The sequence below is a fragment of the Toxorhynchites rutilus genome, chromosome 1 (assembly GCF_029784135.1).
Source record: "Toxorhynchites rutilus septentrionalis strain SRP chromosome 1, ASM2978413v1, whole genome shotgun sequence".
NCBI lineage: Eukaryota > Metazoa > Arthropoda > Insecta > Diptera > Culicidae > Toxorhynchites > Toxorhynchites rutilus.
In genome coordinates this window covers 106,644,545-106,664,158 of record NC_073744.1, presented here as the reverse complement: position 1 = coordinate 106,664,158, position 19,614 = coordinate 106,644,545, and the positions used below count along the sequence as shown (strand labels likewise).

Sequence of the window (19,614 nt, the reverse complement as noted above, 5' to 3'; positions counted from 1 at the left end):
TCGTAACTGTTGATATGTGATTTTAGTTTGATATTGAAACCTCCGAGCGAAAAATGTTATATTGGACGTTTTGACTGACCGCTTCGTACATTGGACGAATTACGTTGTACGATGACAATTTACAAATAACTACTGAACAACGCTCCAAATACTTGCGTTTTGTGCTAAAAGCAGATCATTATTGTTATAACTCATTGAATTGCACTAAAAACGATATCAACACCCGAAAATAACAAAAACTCAAAATGTCCGAAGTGCGACTTCGTGTTGTTTTGATTGCTTTGTTACTTCGGACGTATCGAGCGTCAGAGGAAAGTGGCGTCCGAAGTAATAGTCGAGTGCTTAAAATTCGAATCTGTACAATGGACATTTTTTGTATTGGTAATAAAGAGGTGAAAAGGATAGAACGGTTGTTTTGCATTTTTTTTTTTTTTTATCTTCGCTTATTTTTCGTCGGCCTATTTCCGCCACTTTAGTGCCAATCACCGACATCAGGGAGGCGACTCCACCTGTTCCTACCTATCAGACTCAACAACTCATGAGCCGGGCCAACTTCTTTTACTTCCGCTCCGAAGGAAGACGTAACCAGAGATTTTTCGCCTCAGAAAATCCCAACGACGCCAGCTGGGATTGAACCCAGGCCGATCGGATTGTGAGGCTGTTACGCTAACCATACAACCACTGGCGCCGTCTTTGTTGTTTTGCATTGCATTCAATGATTGAGCACCAATAGTATGCATCCATTAACTCGATTTGTTTACTTTTGTTACTTAGGACCTTTTCAAAAGTTACGCGTGAATTCACAAGCTGCTGTCCAGGTACTTGTGCCGCTTCTGAATTCGTATTGACAGCTATATAGTACGTCTTGTTGTTTAAGAAACTGAATGAGTCTGATCGCAAGTAACTGTTCAAGTGTTTTGCTCAAAACTGACAAGACTGATATTGGGCGATAGTTGTTGACATAAGATCTGCTCCCCTCTTTATTAATCGGAATAACTCGTGCCATTTTCAAACAGCCAGGAAATCGACCAGTTGAAATTCCCTCGTTGAAGATGTCCCGCAGCAAGCAAGCAAAGAGGAATGGTGTTTTTTGACAAATTCTTCGTACTTCGTCAACACCTTGCTGTACAGAGAGCCCCGGGTTTGCCTTAATTTTCCTTAATTTCCTCAGCTTCCGATCGTAAGTTCTACTACGACGCGGTCTCTGATCCATTCAAACAACAGTTGTACATTCACGGAATCGTTTCAGCACATCATACACGGTCGATTTAGCCACATTCAGCGATTTCGCGATCTTAGTGTCCAACATCAAACTCCCTCTCTCGGTTTTCATGTTGCACAAACATATCAACGTGAAATTTTCAATGTCGAAAAATACAGGTTTCCCAAATATTTGGCTGTCAAAAAAATTCAGATACGTCTACTACGTCCCCTGCTATATAATGGACAGTGAATTTGGATTCTATAAGTTTCAAATTTTAACACAATTTTTCTAAATAATTCGATGTCACATGTGCTAAGACGGACAAGACGAGTGATTGATGGCGAAAATGCGACGTTTAGTAATAAAATTGGACAGGTCACTTCGAACAGTTTGCGAAGATGATCAGGTTTCAGCGCCGCAGCAATACATCGAAAACATACCTAACTTCAATATTCGTCTGCAAAAAGTCGCCTTCGACCATGACGATTTTCTCTAAGCTTTCTGCTCTGTTCTCGCCTCATGGTTCAGATCCGGATTGAATTCCACTTCCTTTCATAAATAATTATGCGGCAACATTGACCACCCCCGGAACGTCTGTCTTCATTGTATCATTTCTTGTCTACGTCTTTCCTGAGCCTGAGAACATTCATAGCGTGAAAATTTACTAACCAATCTCAATATTGAACTGTTTGGGGGAAGCCCTAGAATGTTTACTGCACCATAAGATGTACCCAGCAGTCCGACTAGTAGTTTCGGTCCACCATCACTGTCACATCTCTGCGGATTGTGTCGAACCTCACTCTATCACCTTGGCGTCGCGAACTGTCATTAGCATAAGTATATACAAACAAACAAGAGTAAATAAAACATTTTGTGAGTCGAAGTCGATGCATTGAACAAACTGATTGCCTTTAGAACGAATTACGAAGGTAAAAGTCTTGAAATTTGCCCTTTAAATATTCTAATGCGTATACGTATCATTTATAGTTGAAATCATAAATAGGACTAGACTGCATTAGTAGGAAATTGTAGCAGAAGACTAAACGTGAGTAGTTTCGTTGCAATTACCTGGAATAGAAGAGATAGAACCAAACATACCTGAAAAGAAAGAAAGTGAGATTTTATGTCAGTGAAATTAATACTTACCATCATAATTGTGCAGTAGAACCTGAAAGATTTAGAATACTCACCTTTTTTATGTGAAATAATAACGTAATGATTATATAGAATGTGTAATGACGAAAATGTATCATGTTTTTTTTTATTAAATTCGTTTATTTTTACAGGCTCAGTTACATAAGTTTAAAGGAGCCGAATTCTTAATTATATTTTTATTACTATACATAAACATTTTCTAAATCTAAGGTAAGTAAGGTAGAAAACCGATTACTCGCGGTCTACTCGAGTTTAGTAGGGTGACATATTTGTTCAGGAAAAGGATGGGATATAAGGAAATTGTTACAATAATGATAATCTCACACACTCAATTCTTAAATATATTCGTATATCTATTGTGTATTTACATTTCAACTTATTCTACTGTTTGTAGCAAGGGGACCAATTGCACGCAAAGGATATAAGGATATAAGGATAATCACACACGAACATCGATAGCTTTAAGGAAAATATAGATTTGGGACATGTAATCAAGGTCTAACCGAGCCAACACATCTCTCACCGGCACATTGGGCTGTCTTCCTCTAGCCCTGAGGGAGTTTTCTAAATTCGATCTGGCGACAAGATACAACTTGCACGACCAAACAACGTGCTCGATGTCGTGGTAACCGTGGCCACAAACACAAAGATTGCTGTCGGCAAGATTAATACGAAAGAGTAGCGCGTCTAACGAACAGTGATTGGACATGAGTCGGGAGAAGGTGCGAATAAAGTCTCGACTCAAGTCCAGACTTTTGAACCATGGTTTGAAGCTAACCTTAGGGATAATTGAGTGGAGCCACCGGCCCAATTCATCTTCGTTCCATTTGCGTTGCCAATTAGCGATGGTATTTTTACGGACTAAAGAATAAAATTCATTGAAGGCGATTTGACGCTGATAAATATCGCCTTCAATCGCACCTACCTTTGCTAATGAGTCAGCCCTCTCATTACCCGGAATTGAGCAATGAGAAGGGACCCAGACAAAGGTAATGACATAACAGCGTCTGGTTAAAGCACTCAAAACTTCTCGTATTCTCTCAAGGAAATACGGCGAGTGCTTTTCCGGCCTCACTGAACGGATAGCTTCGACAGAGCTAAGACTATCCGTTACAATGTAATAGTGTTCAACAGGTCGTGAGGCGACGCTGTCCAGCGCCCAGTGTATTGCTGCCAATTCAGCAATATACACTGAGCAAGGATACTGAAGACTGTGTGAGGTGCTAAAAAATACGTTGAACACTCCAAATCCTGTGGACTCATTCATAGAGGACCCATCAGTAAAGTACATATTATCGCAATTGATACGCCCATACTTTGCATTAAAGATCGTAGGAACGATCCCCGATAGAAGATAATCTGGAATTCCATGAATTTTCTCCTTCATGAACAGATCAAAATGTACAGAGGAATTGATGTAGTCAGGAAAACAAACACGGTTGGGAATATACGAAGAAGGAACAACCTGCATGGAGATGAATTCATGATATGAACTCATGAATCCAGAGTGAAAATTTAGCTCGATCAGTTGCTCAAAATTTCCGATCACCAATGGGTTCATAACCTTACACCGGATGAGGAACCGAAGAGATAATAAATTGAAGCGATCTTTTAGTGGGAGTACGCCTGCCAAAACCTCGAGACTCATGGTATGCGTTGAGGGCATACATCCCAACGCAATACGGAGACAAAGATACTGAATTCGCTCGAGTTTAATGAGGTGTGTTTTGGCAGCTGATTGAAAACAGAAACTGCCATACTCCATCACTGAGAGAATAGTTGTTCGATACAACATTATAAGATCTTCGGGGTGGGCTCCCAAAATGTATCATGTAATCAATGGTGTAAATTTATGTAACCTGTCATTGTTGTTCTAGGGATTTTTTAACGACTGACAATACACGTTATCAAACCGGAATAGCGACTTTTTCCAACAATCACCAATCTTATAACCTTCACTAACACTCTGGTTGGTTCCATAGAGAAGTGTCAACGAGTTGATGCCATGTACAAAGACTTTTCCGCTGCGTTTAACAAAATTCCGCACGATCTTGTTACCACATAGTTGATCCGCCTCGTTTTCCGATGCTACATCCAAAGCATTTCTCCTACTGTCCGGAGTTCCTTAGGATAGTCAACTAGAACATTCCATCTTCACTCGTTTATAAACACTATGTGTGTGATCATCTAAGCTATTCTATTGTGCATCTGTGTTGTTCCTAGCAAACAAGAGACAATTGCAACGGATGTCAATTTTACAGAACAAAGCCATGCGCTTGATATTGAGATGCGATAGACGAACTCCACGAAGATTTATGTTAGAATGCCTACAATGGATGTCAGTCGGCCAGCATATTAAATACTGCACGCTCACATTAATATTCAAAATGACCAACAGTTTGACACCAAATTATTTACGAAACACAATAACTCATGGGAGAGATATACACCAGTATAACACAAGGCAAGTGACCTAAGAACTCTGAACTTCCGGTTGTCCTGTACCCAAAATTCTATTTTTTCAAAGGTTATAAGCTTTACAACTCACTGCCAAATGAAGGAAAGACAGCAACAAGCCTCAGAATATTCCGAAACATATGTAAAGAATTTTTGAAGAATTATCCGGATTTGTGAAATGTTTGTTAGTTAACGTTAGTATAAATGTATGCATGTTGACGAAGTTATGATGGATATATTGTCTTTTTATGTTGAATGTTTTCTGATCTTTCTTTTTGTCTAACGACAATAATAATGATGGTATTTAGTTTGTTTTCAGTTTGTTAGATAGCAAGATTGTTGATATTAGATTTTAAAAAAAATGCGAAGTGAAGTCTACAATAGCTTGAGCCTCGCGCGCGTAAACGCCATGTACAATTTAGGATGATCCTCATTACAAGAGATTACAAATTGGAAGTGGAGCGAGCTGGGGATAGCCCTACCGAAATACTTGTAAACACATTTGTTAAATAGATGGTTATAACCTGAGAGAGAGGAGCCAGCTGAATGACAGATAGTTTGTTTTCTTCTTATTCTTTTTACGAATTCTCATCAAGAAAATTCAAATCGGACAATTTCAATCAAGCAAGTTGTTGTCATTCATTTATAAGAAAAGTGTTGAAACTTGACGTGAACTTTTGTTTGTGAGATCATTTGTGCGTTTTTATCCGCGATTTTATTTTTGACTTAGGACTACGCCTAACAGGAATATATGGGGGATAAAAATTTGAGCACTTACATGATCAGGAAATAATAAAATATGTACCAGGTCAGCCCACATCATGACTTCCAGCAGCATCGGCTCATTCGAACAAGTTTTTTTTTTACTTTTGATAATTCCGATATAGTTGTCTAAAAGAACTATTTCGATGATTTCTAAAAAATATCCGAAATAAGAAGTAAACTGATTTTTATGATTTGCTTACCGGTGGAGTTCTTGTGTGAATTAATGGGTGTTTTGCGCTCATTTGTGACTTTTTCCGATCGTTCATTCAATTTTCGTGAATTCTTTCATTCTTTAACTGGTTCCAGTTTGATTTATTGCTGCAAGCTCGGTGAATCGATTTTTGCAATGTGAGCCATAATTGTATATTCTCCGATACAATTTGAATATGCAGCGTATGTGGAATATACAAAATAAGCGCTAATCTCCCAATGAAAAGAGTCAACATTGATTTCTCCCAGGTTCATTTTGAGGGAATTTTGTTTGTGTCCGATGGAAATAAGAATAGGTTCCATCAAAATGATGCTGTGTCTGCATTCTTAATAAGCACTCTGCCCTTCCTCACAATACCCACTTCCCGTTTGTTTTTCTCAAGATTCATTGTACCCCTTATAAGTTCTCGAAAGATGTAATTTTACGTTGATCGCACTTGATCGAAGAAATTACGAAAAGAATGTATTTGAGCGCAGTATTTGATATACTCTTTCTGAAAAGAACTGGATTTGATTTGCTGAAAACACTCTCGTGTTGTGCGTTATGTGTGGCGACGGTAGTTTTTAACGAAGCTGCTTCTGATTTCTATGGCTTCGGCTTGTATGCAGCGATGCTCGAGGATTTGTTTGACTTTTGCTTCCGGGCAGCCACACCAGCTCGATGCTGACGCTTTCTTGGTCGCCTTCTTAGCGATACTATTCTTCTCTTCGGTGGACTCCTTTTTGGCCTTGCTTGAACGTACACGATGCTCCAGTGCCCTTCATTTGCACAAACATGCTCTTGGTGGTGACTACATTCATCAGGATTTCGGAGCTGCTACCTGCTTATATACAGATTTTTGTGATTTCAATAGCTTGCTTTCAAAGCAATTTTTGAGCTTTGGAAACAAATTTTTGGATCAATAAGTAACACACATATAACACGTAGATATTTTTTCTTTCGAATGAAGCGGTTATCATACCATTTCTTTCAACCGGCAGGTATTATTGCTCAAAATTCTGTTTCTCCAATGTAACACTCTCGTTCTCGAAGCTTTGAACTTACACCCCGGTATAGAAATGAAAGATGTAGTCCGACGTCAACATTATTTTCTTATAAAATGTCTTGCGAAAAAATATCATGTTAAAATTTTCTACATATTCCAATACTTCCCCTTGGTTCACCGTGACTGGTTCGCGCTGACATAAGGGCGATCACAACAAACGCGAGCTGGCTCCTCTCTCTCAGGTTATAACGAGATTTTTCTGAGTTGGGGCAGATTGCGAATTCCAACGGACATGTGTATAACCCAAGTTATGAAGGGCATATTAGTTTTCGAATTATCTGTTTTGAAATAAGCTAACATCATTTCGAAGGATTTGATGTGAAAACCGAAATGTAGCTGGTGATAGACCAATCGGAATGCTCCTAAATTAATTTGTTAAATAAATGGTTAAAACGAGATTTTTCTGAGTGCGGCAGATCTGATTGCGAATTCCAGTGGGAATGTTATCTTTAGAATATGAAGGGCTTCAAGTGTTGGCTCGAATTAGGCTTGGGGACGCTCAGCCTGTCTGGACTCGGAAACGATCGCATTAGCAGACCGTTATAGAGAATCTAGTAAAGCGAGAATTCTCTCGTAAATTCACGGTTAATACCGACATAGGTATTGGGTTCAATTCCCGATCGGTCAAGGATTTTTTCGGGTTGGAAATTTTCTTGACATGCCGTGGAATAAGAAAGCTCGCGTGCTGCCTTATAAAGCTCATCAAATTTAGAGTCTGTCTGTAGCACAACCAGTTCGTTTTTGACGTAGGACTACGTCTAACCGGAAGATATAGGGGGTGAAATGGAAATCTAGGCACTGAACAAGTAGGAAAAAATGCAAGATTTGGAACGCTTATAGCTCGAGCATTTCTCAATAGATCGCAAAGGTTTTTGCATCAATTGATAGGAAATATATCTACGCATCTATCATAACGAATAACATTTAATTTTTCTTGAGATAAATAATTGAATAATTGTGAAATATCAAGCATTGTCAAAATGCACTATGTGCCCATTTTTGATTGGTCCATTTTGTGCTCCTCAAATCGAACCGACCAAAACGGGCAACCAGAGCAGCAGCGAAATAGAATGAACCACGATTGGAAAAGAAAAAGAAAAAAATGAACGAAACATTGGTCGCAGTCTCACACATGCGTAATTCTCGAGCCAGCCAGTCAGCTTAAAAATCCCCGCTCCGCTGCCGTAACGATCATTCTCATTCAAACCGTACACCACATCGGTTCGCATCACAACACATCAACAAACCAACCCAAGCAGCCATGTCTGGACATGACAAAGGAGGAAAAGTGAAGGGAAAGGCAAAATCCGGCTCGAACCGTGTTGATCTGGAGTTCCCCGCAAGGGTAGCTAGGCCGAGCGCGTTAGTACCAGTGCACCAGTCCACCTAGCCGGCGTTATATAGTTTCGGCCGCCGAAGTGATTGAGTTAGCTGGTAAAGCTGCTCGCGACGATAAGAAAACCCGCATTCGGAACAGAACACATTCGGTTCGGTGGACATCAAGACAACAGGCAGTTGCAGCGAGTGGCGAGTGGCAAACGCAATCGCAAAATGGCATCAGGTAGCAGAAGAAAAAAGTTTGTTCTTTATACACACTGCTTTGGTGGCAAATCCAGAACAAGGCGGCATCGAGGGCGTTCGAAATGGTTTTTTTCAAAACCACGAGTACTAAGTTTTCTAAATTTGAACCATTCCATAAAACAAGGCGCTTTTCAGGGCCATTAAACCTTCCAACAAAGAGTTTAGGAAATACAGTTCAATGCTTTCTAAAACAATATCCAAAATAATAATAAAACACAAATTGATTTTTTCATAATTTGTTTGCCAGGATATGATGAGTATGTGAATTTGGCAGTTGTTCTGAGCTTATTGATTTTCACCAATGCTTAAATTGCTAAATTGCTGAAAGTACAGTAATTTACACTTATCTCGACATTTAGCTAATTGGTCGGACCAGTAATGCGACATATTTAGTTGGACATTTTTGTAAACATAGAGTTCGGGGTCCAAATTATGACCCCACATTGAAGGTCGACACTGTACCACTGTCATCGCAAATGTTCAATTACAGGTTAAAATTACCTCCAATCCGATACTGAGTGGTGGTAATGCGACGTGCCATTAAATGTAATTTACTGTAAAATATGTCACAAGCTGGATGGGAAGAAATTTTCCAACTGTGAAAGCTGTGGCGAGTGGCAAATGCAATCGCTAAACAGCAAGGTTTAGCCGAACAAGATGGGGATATCGAGTGATAACAAAACAATAAACTCTTTAGATTGAATATAATTTTGTGATCCTGAAAAGGACCCTTTTTTGCCTGCATGTGAATCCAACGAGCGAACAAATCGTAATGAATGTATTTTTGTTGTTTGTTTCTTTGTTTTTAAGAGGCTTTAAACTTTGCAGTTCATTCGCCTCTAGCCCAGTGAAGAGCCACAATAAAACCAGCCCAGAGGGGACTGGCGAAAGGGAAACCAACAAAATCACTCATCAGACCTGTCCGCTCGACTCTCGGTTAAAGAAGAAGGTAGGAAGGGATCCTATGCTTCATAAGATATTTAATATATGCTGTAAAGAAAAGTAAAAATTTACTGATCCGAGGACCAAAGCAGTAACGAAGCACAAGTGATCCAGCGAAAGGCGTGCTCCAAAGCCAAAAAAACAAAAAGGCCCTTCTCAGGTGGATAGGAAGGAAAGGAGTGGAAAGGATTTGGGTGGGATTAGTGGAGTGGGAGGGGGTGGGAGTGGTATGGGAAGGAAAGAGGGGAGGAGTGGGTGTGGGGTGGGGTGAAATGAAATGAAATACAGTTTGAATAGATAATAAAATATAGTGGTTTTGAATTTAATGGTATATAGTATAGCTGAAAAATGGAGAGGTTTATTTAATGAATTTATCCTCCTTGGTGAGTGTGGCTGTAGGAATAGGAAGTTGATTAAAGTATAATGTAATGGATAGAAGATAGATGTGGGTATGAAAGTATATATTATATTATTTGTTATTTATTATTATTGAATGCGTGTATATACATGTATGAAAACCTTCCTTCCGACCCGTACATACATGTGTATACACACATAAACACGCATACATGACTGTGAAGTGGCGAACTTTAATAAGCAATTTCCAAGGTATTTAGTATTTCGGTTTAGATTTTACCAAAGAAGTCGGTTTCTTTCAGAAACGCAATTAAATTGGTTTCTTGGGTCTCGTCTCTACTGAGGATATCTCGGAGACTCTGACCTATGTTGTGTCGGACTCGAGCATCTTTGGTATGTTGACATTCAAGTAAAAGATGGCTAACGGAAACCGGAGCTTCGTTGCAAGCACATTGGGGTTTTTCGGCTCTGCAGAACAAGTGTGAGTGGGTGAAGTTAGTGTGCCCAATTCGAAGACGGGTAAGGACTTGCCTTTCCCTACTATTGAGACGGTCCTCCCAAGGGAGAGTGGAATTTTTGATTTTATGAAGATGAGTGGGACGGCTGTTTATCCAACCTATGTCCCAACTTTCACGGACTTGCTGTTTTACCCAGTGGACAATGTCAGATGGAGGACAGGGCATGTCTGGGGGTTCTATTTTGCTGCCCTTGCCGGCCAGTATGTCGGCGGCTGTGTTTCCGCGGATTCCTGAGTGACCAGGAACCCAGCAGAAGGAGATGTTTTTATTTGAAGCAGCCTCTTCTGTTTGCTTAATCCATGGGTGTTTGCTGTTTCCACTTAGAAGATCGTGGAGACAGCTAGCTGAGTCTGAGAATATTGTGGTAGGAAGAAACTCATGGGTGCATTCTTGGGTAGCTATTAAAAGGGCGAAAGCTTCCGCACTGAAGATGGAGCATTGCGGTGGAAGAGAAAAGCTACCAGTGTATCTACTCTCAAAGATTCCACATCCAACTCCATCGGCACTGACTGAACCATCTGTGTATACCTGGTGGTTGATTTGAAAATTGGATGCAACGAGGTTATTGAAGCAGGCTTTGACTTTTGGAGAAGGGTCTCCCGCCCGAACTGCCTTGAGAAGTTCAAGGTTAATGTTCGGCGGTTTGACGTTCCAATTTCTTCCCGTCGCAGATGAACGTTCACATATATCGGGAAGATCTTTGTTCGTGAGATTTTTGAACCATGTTTTAGCCCTATGTATTAATGGGACATTGTGGTCGTTTTCGGGGAGTGAAAAGTGACGGATGGCTTTATTGGTGATGGCTTTTGTTACCAGGTGGGTGAAGGGAAGTTGCCCACTTTCTGCCATTACAGCAAGAGTAGGACTGGTGGGAAAAGCGCCAATTGCGAGCCGAATTGCTTTATTGTAAATTGGTTGAATGGTGTTTAACACCCTGTCCCCTCCACGGCTGAAGGTGCCTATTCCGTAAAGGATTTGTGGGACCAACCAAACATTTACAACATTTAGCAGCGTCTTTCTATGACCAGAGGCTAGGTTGCCTGCGATAGCCTTGATGATGTTCAGTTTCTTTCTGGTGGCTATTTTGGTCTTTTGGGAATGTGATAGGAAGTTGAGTTTCTTGTCGAAAGTAACCCCTAGTATTTTCAATGTCCTCATTGTAGGGATCGGGATTTTGTTGAGCTGAAGATAGGTTCTCCTTCTGAGAGCTTTTCCGATATGTATGTGTTTGGATTTCTCCGGGGAAATTTTAAAACCTGTTTTTAGAGCCCAGTTTTGGATGGAGTCTAAGGTTTTTTGAAGCCTCTTTCTCTGAATTAAGCCGAAGCAGCTCGTAGAGATAAGAGTAATGTCATCTGCATATACTATGACCTTTATATGGTCCGGGATAATCTCGAATAGAGATTGCATGGCAATGTTGAAGAGGGTTGGTGAAAGTGCTGAGCCTTGTGGGAAGCCGTTTTCTGGGATTTTTAGAAAAGATTGGTGGTTGTTAATAACGGTTTTGAAAGACCGGTTTTCTAGAAAACTTTTAACGAAGAGACCTAATCTCCCACGAATCCCCCAGTCGAAAAGGCTTTTCAGCACTGGGTACCTCCATGCCCGATCGAAGGCCTTGGATAAATCCAGGGAAACAATATCAATGTGGTGTAATTTTTCAGATGCGTCGTCTAGGATTTTTTCGATTGCTACAAGGCAATCTTCTGTACCTTTTCCCGCACGGAATGCGAATTGTCTGGGATCAATCAGCTTATTTGACTCTAGAAAAGTCGTTAAGCGTCGATTGACCATTTTTTCCAAGACTTTCCCAACACAACTTAGGAGAGTGATGGGGCGGAAATTGTCAAGAAGATGATTGTTCATGTCTGGTTTCGGGATACAGATCATTAAACCCTCTTTCCAGCAACTGGGGAGGGTTCCACTGTCCCAGACTTTGTTGAGGAGCTTCAGAAGTGCTTTTTTCCCGAGATGGGGTAGATTCTTAAGCATAGGGTAGCTGATGTCATCAGGTCCTGTGGATCCTTGTTTGACTTTGTTCAGTACTCAATCGAGCTCTTTGAGGGAGAGGTTTTTGTTGAAGTCAAATTCCACATCGGTATGAAAATCGATGGGAATTCTTTCGCATTCCGTTTTGTGGGTTAGAAAGGTTTGGTCGTAGTTTTGATTGGAGGAGGCGGAAGCAAAGAAATCTCCAAACGCCTCGGCGATGATTTTCCGGTCATTGGTGTATTGACCGTTAATTAGAAGATTATATTCTTTGCTTCTTTTCTTTCCATGAAGCCTGCCAATCTTACTCCATAACTCCTTTGTTGACGCGTTGGGATTAATTTCGCTGACGAATTTAACCCAACTGTTGTGCTTGGCTGTGTTGATAGCAGTCTTAGCTTCTTTGCGAGCCCTTTGGAACTCTGCAAGCAGAGTGGGTCTCAGTGGGCTGTCCGGATGGGCCTTTCTTAATTTGCGTAGGGCCTTACGTCGACCTTTGATCGCTGCCTTCAGCTCAGGTGACCACCATGGGACACATTTCCTGCCAGGGATGCCACTGGTTCTGGGGATGTGCACCATTGCAACTTCTAGGACAACTTTGGAGAATTCCTCGGCTGTCCAGTCTCGTTTAGCGGAGAGGCGGTTTTCAATGTCAAACTGATAGCCAGCCCAGTCAGCGTATTCAAATTTCCATCTTGGCCTTGTTGAAAACTCTGGAGAAGTTTGGCCGAAGGAGGTGAAGATTGGAAAATGATCGCTTCCGCAAGTATCATCGTGGATGTTCCAAGAAAGTTTTGAAGATAGTTTGTCTGATACTATAGTGAGATCGATGGCTGAAGTAGTACCAGAATAATGGGTTCTGGTGTGTTGGCCGTTGTTAAGAAGGAGAAGAGAATGGTCGGATATGAAATCCTCAATGATGGATCCTTTTCGATCGAGGTATGCACCTCCCCAGGCGTATGAGTGGGCGTTGAAATCACCCATAAGCATGATTGGGGCGGGAAGTTGGGCGAACAGATGGTCCAGTTGTCCGCGTAGAGTGTTCGGATCGGAATCATTAGTGATGTAGATGCTAACGACGGTGATTGGAAAGGGGTGTTTAATGCGCACTACCACTGCCTGAAGATCAGTGGTAATGGGAAGAAGATCATGTGGAGTGCCATCTTTGATTGCGATTGCAACTCCGTTTTTTGAGGGGTTGGGACCCTCTTTGAAATATGTGATATATTTTGAGATGAAGTGTTTATCGAAGTTGTTTGGAGTCATAGTTTCTTGAAGGGCTATGACTGTGGGATTAGAGTTTGAAATAAGCATTTTCAGTTCTAGAATATTTCGTCGGATACTTCTGATGTTCCATTGTATCCCGAATTTCTGTGTTGGAGTGAATGTGTTGGTGTTTTTAACTCTAATTCCTAAGTCTTAATTGTGTGTATGTTTGAACTATTCAAAGAGAATTAGTTCGATGGTCCTTTACCCTTGGAAAGAGAAGCTTTCTTTGAGGTATTGGTGTTGTTTTTGTTTGGTGTAGAAGTCTTTGGAGTGTTTGTTGTGTTGTTTTTGTTGAATGTGCGTTGCTGTTGTTGTTATTGTTGTTTTTTGTTTGATGTGTGTTGTTGTTGTTGTTTTTTGTTGGTGTTGTGTTGTTATTTGTTGGTGGTGTAGTTCTTTGTTCGTTTTTTGTTCTTTTCTTGTCCTTGTTATTTTGGATTTCATCTTCGGATTTTTGATCTGAATCAGAAGATGATCCTTTCGCCATTTTCCGTTTATTTTTATTTTTGTTTGGAACATCAGAAGTGTCCATTGAAATGACTGATTCGGATTCGGATTCCGTTGTTGAGCTGTCGGTTGTCGACTCTGTCATAGAAGTATCGATTGTAGTGTCAATTGGGGGAGTGCTTTCGCGGCTAGAAGAGGCCGAAGCGGCCGAGGCGCAGTTGCATTTGCAGTTGCAGCTGGGTGTTGGTTTTTGCAAGTTGGAGAGTCTGTCTTGCAGAACACTTGCAAAAGTTGGTCCATTATTTTGACCGTTGTATTTTTCTTTCGCCTCTTTGTAGGAGATACCATAGTCGATTCTTAATTTTGTGATGTTGTTCTCAGTTTGCCATACGGGGCATTTCCTATTCGAAGAGGAATGGTCCCCTTGGCAATTCAAGCAAAATGCTGAAGCATTGCAGGTTTTAATTCCATCCTTTTGTTCTGGATGTTCCTGTCCACAATTTCGGCAAAGCGGGTTCTCGCGTTTGCATCGCTTGCTCGTATGTCCAAATTTATAGCATTTGAAACATTGCATTGGGTTGGGATAGAAATTTCTAGTCCCAGCCCGAATAAATCCGAAGTTAATAAAATCGGGAACAACAGTTCCACGAATTGTCAAAATGAGAGTAGCGGTTGGGATAACAATGTTATTCTCCTTCCTGGTGATTCGCTTGACATCGATCACACCTTGATCGGAAAGCTCTGTCACCAGTTCGGATTCTTTGATGTCAATTACATCACGGCAAGTAACAACGCATTTACGTTGATTTAGAGTAGGGTGGTAAATTACTTCGATAGGGGTTTCATCGATCAATTTGTTGATTAAAAGGAGCTTACAAATTATATCCTCGTCCTTGGCCGTAAGGATATACTGCGTCCTCTTTTTGTCGTCCCGTTGCGGTCGCGCTGTGTAGTATTTCTTTCCTACAGCGTTGGCGATCGTCTTACTCACGACGAACGGGTTAGTCGGGATCGCGTTCTCTCCTGTGGCACGAAGTAACAGGATCTGAAGGTTGCCGTTCAGTGGGTCGGCCCACCTTGGAGCAGTACGTTGGGTAGGTTTACCCTCGTACAAATTTGTAGCCCGGCCTCCCGGAGGCCCGGAGCTACTTGAAGCCATGCTTCTGCTTGACTATACCTAGGTTATAGTCAGCAGGTACGGATATAAAACCACTAAAATTCCTTATGGGGGATATTCACTAAGGGGTATTTTTCCAGAAAATTTCAAATTACACTTAATCTAATAATTGCTTCAGTCACTTCACTGTTTGTATGCGTGTTTTTTTTTTCTTTTTAGATTTTATTTAATAATTAAGATTCACTACTAGCACTACAAAAAAACTGGCAACACTGCCCGAAAGAAAAAAGGGGGCGTGGCGTCGGTGACGCCGAAAAAGCGCGCGCTTTTTCCGGCAAGCCGGTGAGCGCCCGCTCTCCACGATCGAAGAGGCTATTGCCTTTTCCCGCTCTCCTTCTGCTATCACGTTTAAACTATTGCTCCAAATCTCCTTCCAAAATCGCCAGGGGGAACGTCCCAGTCCGCTGTCCAGAAACGCCAAAACTCCGAGCTGCTGAAAGAAAAATCGACCTTCTCGGTCGGAGGTTAAAATCAGTGTGTGATGTATTTTTTTGCCATCGCTCCCTTTTAACGCTCATTCGTTCGTCTCGTTGGACTCGCCCCTCTGGCTGAGTCTGCCGATTTGTCTCTATCCTGTGAGTGTGTACCGCTAGAGTATAAAACACGCGGACCCCAAAAAAATATCTTATTTTCTTTCAAACCGTAAACCCGTGTGGTTGTACGGCATCGGCATCGTGGACGTAACAAAGGAGGACAAGTTAAGGGAAAGGCAAAGTCTCACTCGAACCGTGCAAGTCTCCAGTTCCCTGTTGGTCGCATTCACTGATTGCTCGGCAAGGGTAACTAGGCCGAACGGATTGGTGCCGGAGCACCAGTATACCTAACTGCGATTATAGAGTTTCGGCCGTCGGAGTGCTCGAGTTGGCTTGCAAAGCTGCTCACGACAATCAGAAAACCCGCATCAAGAACAGAGCAGCTTCGGTTCGGCGCTCATCAAGGCAACAATTAGTTTCAGTGAGTGGCAAAGTGTTTCTCCGGCACGTCGCATCAAATGTAATTTACTGAACAACATGTCACAAGCTGGATGGGAAGAAATTTTCCAACTGTGAAAGCTGTGGCGAGTGGCAAACGCAATAGCTAAACAGGAAGGTTTAACCGAACAAGATGGGAATATCGAGTGATAACAAAAACACAACACCAAAGGTTCTTTTCAGAACCATCAACATATTCATGAAGAGTAAACAGTAAACTAATCCATTTTTAAGGTAGATAGGTAGGTATTCACGTAGGAGAAGAAAATAAAACAATATATTTAAAATATATATTTAACAAAAGCTGTCCCCTTTGTATAGTCCTACGTCACTCCGGTTATGTCCCCGACATTACCCACCCGTCTTTTTTTATTCTATCTTTTTAAATGGCTCAGATTGATAATACAAAAGTAAATTCTTATAAGTATGTCTTACTCGTACTCGTCCGGCTCAAACCTTTGTAGGGGAATGAGGTGGGACTATCATTATATAAAAAAAATCTAAGCTACTGCAAACTCTTGTATGCAGAAGAGTTAAAACTCTATCACGGATTACTTTGAACCCGAGAACAATTAGTCGTTGACGCACGATTAGTTGTTCTCGGGCAGCTGGTATCAAGAAAATTAATAACCTTTTTAGAGCACATGGACACAAAAAACTATTTCATCCGTCAGATGAATGAGGAAGCCAAGATTTCAGTGAAGTATTGTTAAACCGACAGCATGGTGGAAAGTTCGCTGACAAACATCAAAACTCCAAAGTTTCACGTATAGGGTAGAGTCCATCCGTCCGGATGGAGTGTTGAAGGGGAAGCGACTGAAGCCATGACTTTTTCATGCATCTGCAAATCGTTTGAATAAGATTAAATTTAGTTATCATCCAACCAAGCAAGTCGTTTCACTCGTTTGTCGGTTTGACCTACGGCCTACCTACCTGCCATAAACTAAATCCTTACAATTCATAAATCAGTCGATGAAAGCTGCTTTAAACAATTGTTTAAGCTGTTACGTTCCGGCCGGCATCATTCTGGTGGAAAAAAAAAAATGATTTAACCGACCTATGATGTGTATCGAATGTCGTCACGCATTGTACGACGTTCCTGATCATGCGTGTTTTCCTGTGGAGCAAAAGTGGTTCGAGATCCTTGGAATAATTGTTCCGATGGCCGATTAAATAGACCGCAATAAGTTTCAAAGCAAAGCAATAAGTTTCTCGGAATGAACCATGGTTTCGTGAAAAATCTACACAATTTCCAGGATAGTGTCATTTGTTTAAATGAAACGGCAATGAAACTTAATACAAAACAAGTAACGCATAATGACGCAGATATCAAAATGTGTTGTCAAATTCATATTCTATACCGCTATAGAAACATCCATTAGTTTGCCCGAATAAAGCTACTAAAGATCCTCTCATGTTAATAACGAAAATTTGTCGCGGACTCCAAATGAGATTATCCATGAATAACCTATTTCCTTTTTTTTTTTTTTTCAAATAACGGTTCAATTTTCTCATTTTGCTCATTCTCTCATAACGTAAGGAACACTATGTATTCTTAAAAAACTAAAAAATATTTTTTTCACTTTCAGTGGATAGGAGAGAATGGATCGGACTGCGGTATCGTAAATATCAATACATCACCATCAGGTGCTGAAATAGGTGGTGCTTTCGGTGGTGAAAAGCACACGGGTGGTGGTCGCGAATCTGGCTCGGATGCTTGGAAGCAATACGTTCGACGATCTACTATTACTGTCAATCATTCTCCGGATCTTCCATTGGCGCAAGGAATTGTTTTCGAGTAAAACCTATAAACTAATAAACCTTATTAACTCAATGTTTTTGAATCTTGTGTATTGACTATTATGGATTCACTTGCCTTGCTTATTGAAGTATCGTGATTCGTTTGTAATAAATTTTCGTAAGCCGCGTTACCCACATTACGTATATATATATATATATATATATATATATATATATATATATATATATATATATATATATATATATATATATATATATATATATATATATATATATATATATATATATATATATATATATATATATATATATATATATATATATATATATATATTATACACAGGGTTTTCCAAATTTAAATTCCGAATGTAAATTAAAATCTCGGTCATAACTTCACGAATGGCATAGACACGGTCTTTCGCATAACCCCACAAAAAAAAGTCTAGCGGGTTCAAATCGGATGATCTGGACGGCCAATTGGCATCACCAAAACGCGAAATAATGCGTCCCTCAAATTTCGTTCGCAATATGGCCATGTTCGGTCGTGTTGTGTGGCGCGTGGAACCGTCCTGCTCAAACCACATGTCATCCGTATCCATATCTTCAATTTTTGGCAAATAAAAATCGGTTAACATGCGACCATTGCGCTCGCCATTCACAGTTACCGTCTCGCCGTCCTCATTTTCAAAGAAATACGGCCCGATGACTCCACCAGACCATAATGCGCACCAAACAGTGACTTTTGGCTGATGCAATGGCCTCTCAACAAACACGTGTGGATTTTCTGAGCCCCATATACGGAAATTTTGGGTGTTCACATAGCCACCGAGCTCGAAATGTGCCTCATCGCTGAAGAAAATTTGATGCGAAAATTCAGCATTTCGCTGCTGTTGTCCGTTCACCCAATCGACGTATGCCCAACGCATTCCATGGTCACCACGCTCTAATTTTTGTACCAGTTGGACTTTACATGGATGTAGGTGCAAGTCCAAATGCAAAATTCGCCACAATGATGTGTTTGACAAGCCTAATTGCTGAGCACGCCGTGGAATCGAAACATTCGGGTCATCATCCACACTGGCAGCAACAGCAGCAATATTTTCGGCCGAACGCATATCACGATGATGCACAGGTTTCACAATATCCGCTACGGATCCAGTTTGTTCGAATTTAGGCACTTCATTAGCGATTGTGTGCTCTGTAGGCCGTCCATGACGACCAAAATCCGTCCGTAATGCTCGAAAAACATTTGCCAGTTTTGACGTAGGACTACGTCTAACCGGAAGATATAGGGGGTGAAATGGAAATCTAGGCACTGAACAAGTGGAAAAAATGCAAGATTTGAAACGCTTATAACTTGAGCATTTCTCAATAGATCGCAAAGGTTTTTGCATCAATTGATAGGAAATATATCTACGCATCTATCATAACGAATAACATTTCATTTTTCTTGAGATAAATAATTCAATCATTGTGAAATATCAAGCATTGTCAAAATGCACTATGTGCCCATTTTTTATTGGTCCATTTTGTGCTACTCAAATCGTACCGACCAAAACGGGCAACCAGAGCAGCAGCGAAATAGAATGAAGCACGATTGGAAAGGAAAAAGGAAAAAAAGAAAGAAACATTGGTCGCAGTCTCACACATGCGTAATTCTCGAGCCAGCCAGTCAGCTTAAAAATCCCCGCTCCGCTGCCGTAACGATCATTCTCATTCAAACCGTACACCACATCGGTTCGCATCACAACACATCAACAAACCAACC

General features: G+C 40.8%; 1 protein-coding gene across 3 annotated transcripts in view; it reads left to right on the top strand.

Moving 5' to 3' along the window:
- LOC129762332 (putative aldehyde dehydrogenase family 7 member A1 homolog) overlaps positions 1–17,919 on the top strand; it is a 33,442-nt gene extending 15,523 nt beyond the window's left edge. For all 3 annotated transcript variants that reach the window (XM_055760515.1, XM_055760516.1, XM_055760514.1), the window contains one exon: positions 17,675–17,919. In XM_055760515.1, the coding sequence (XP_055616490.1) occupies positions 17,675–17,887 (213 nt within the window). In that variant the 3' untranslated portion in view covers positions 17,888–17,919. The remainder of the gene's footprint in view (positions 1–17,674) is intronic.
- The last annotated feature ends 1,695 nt before the right edge of the window (positions 17,920–19,614 follow it).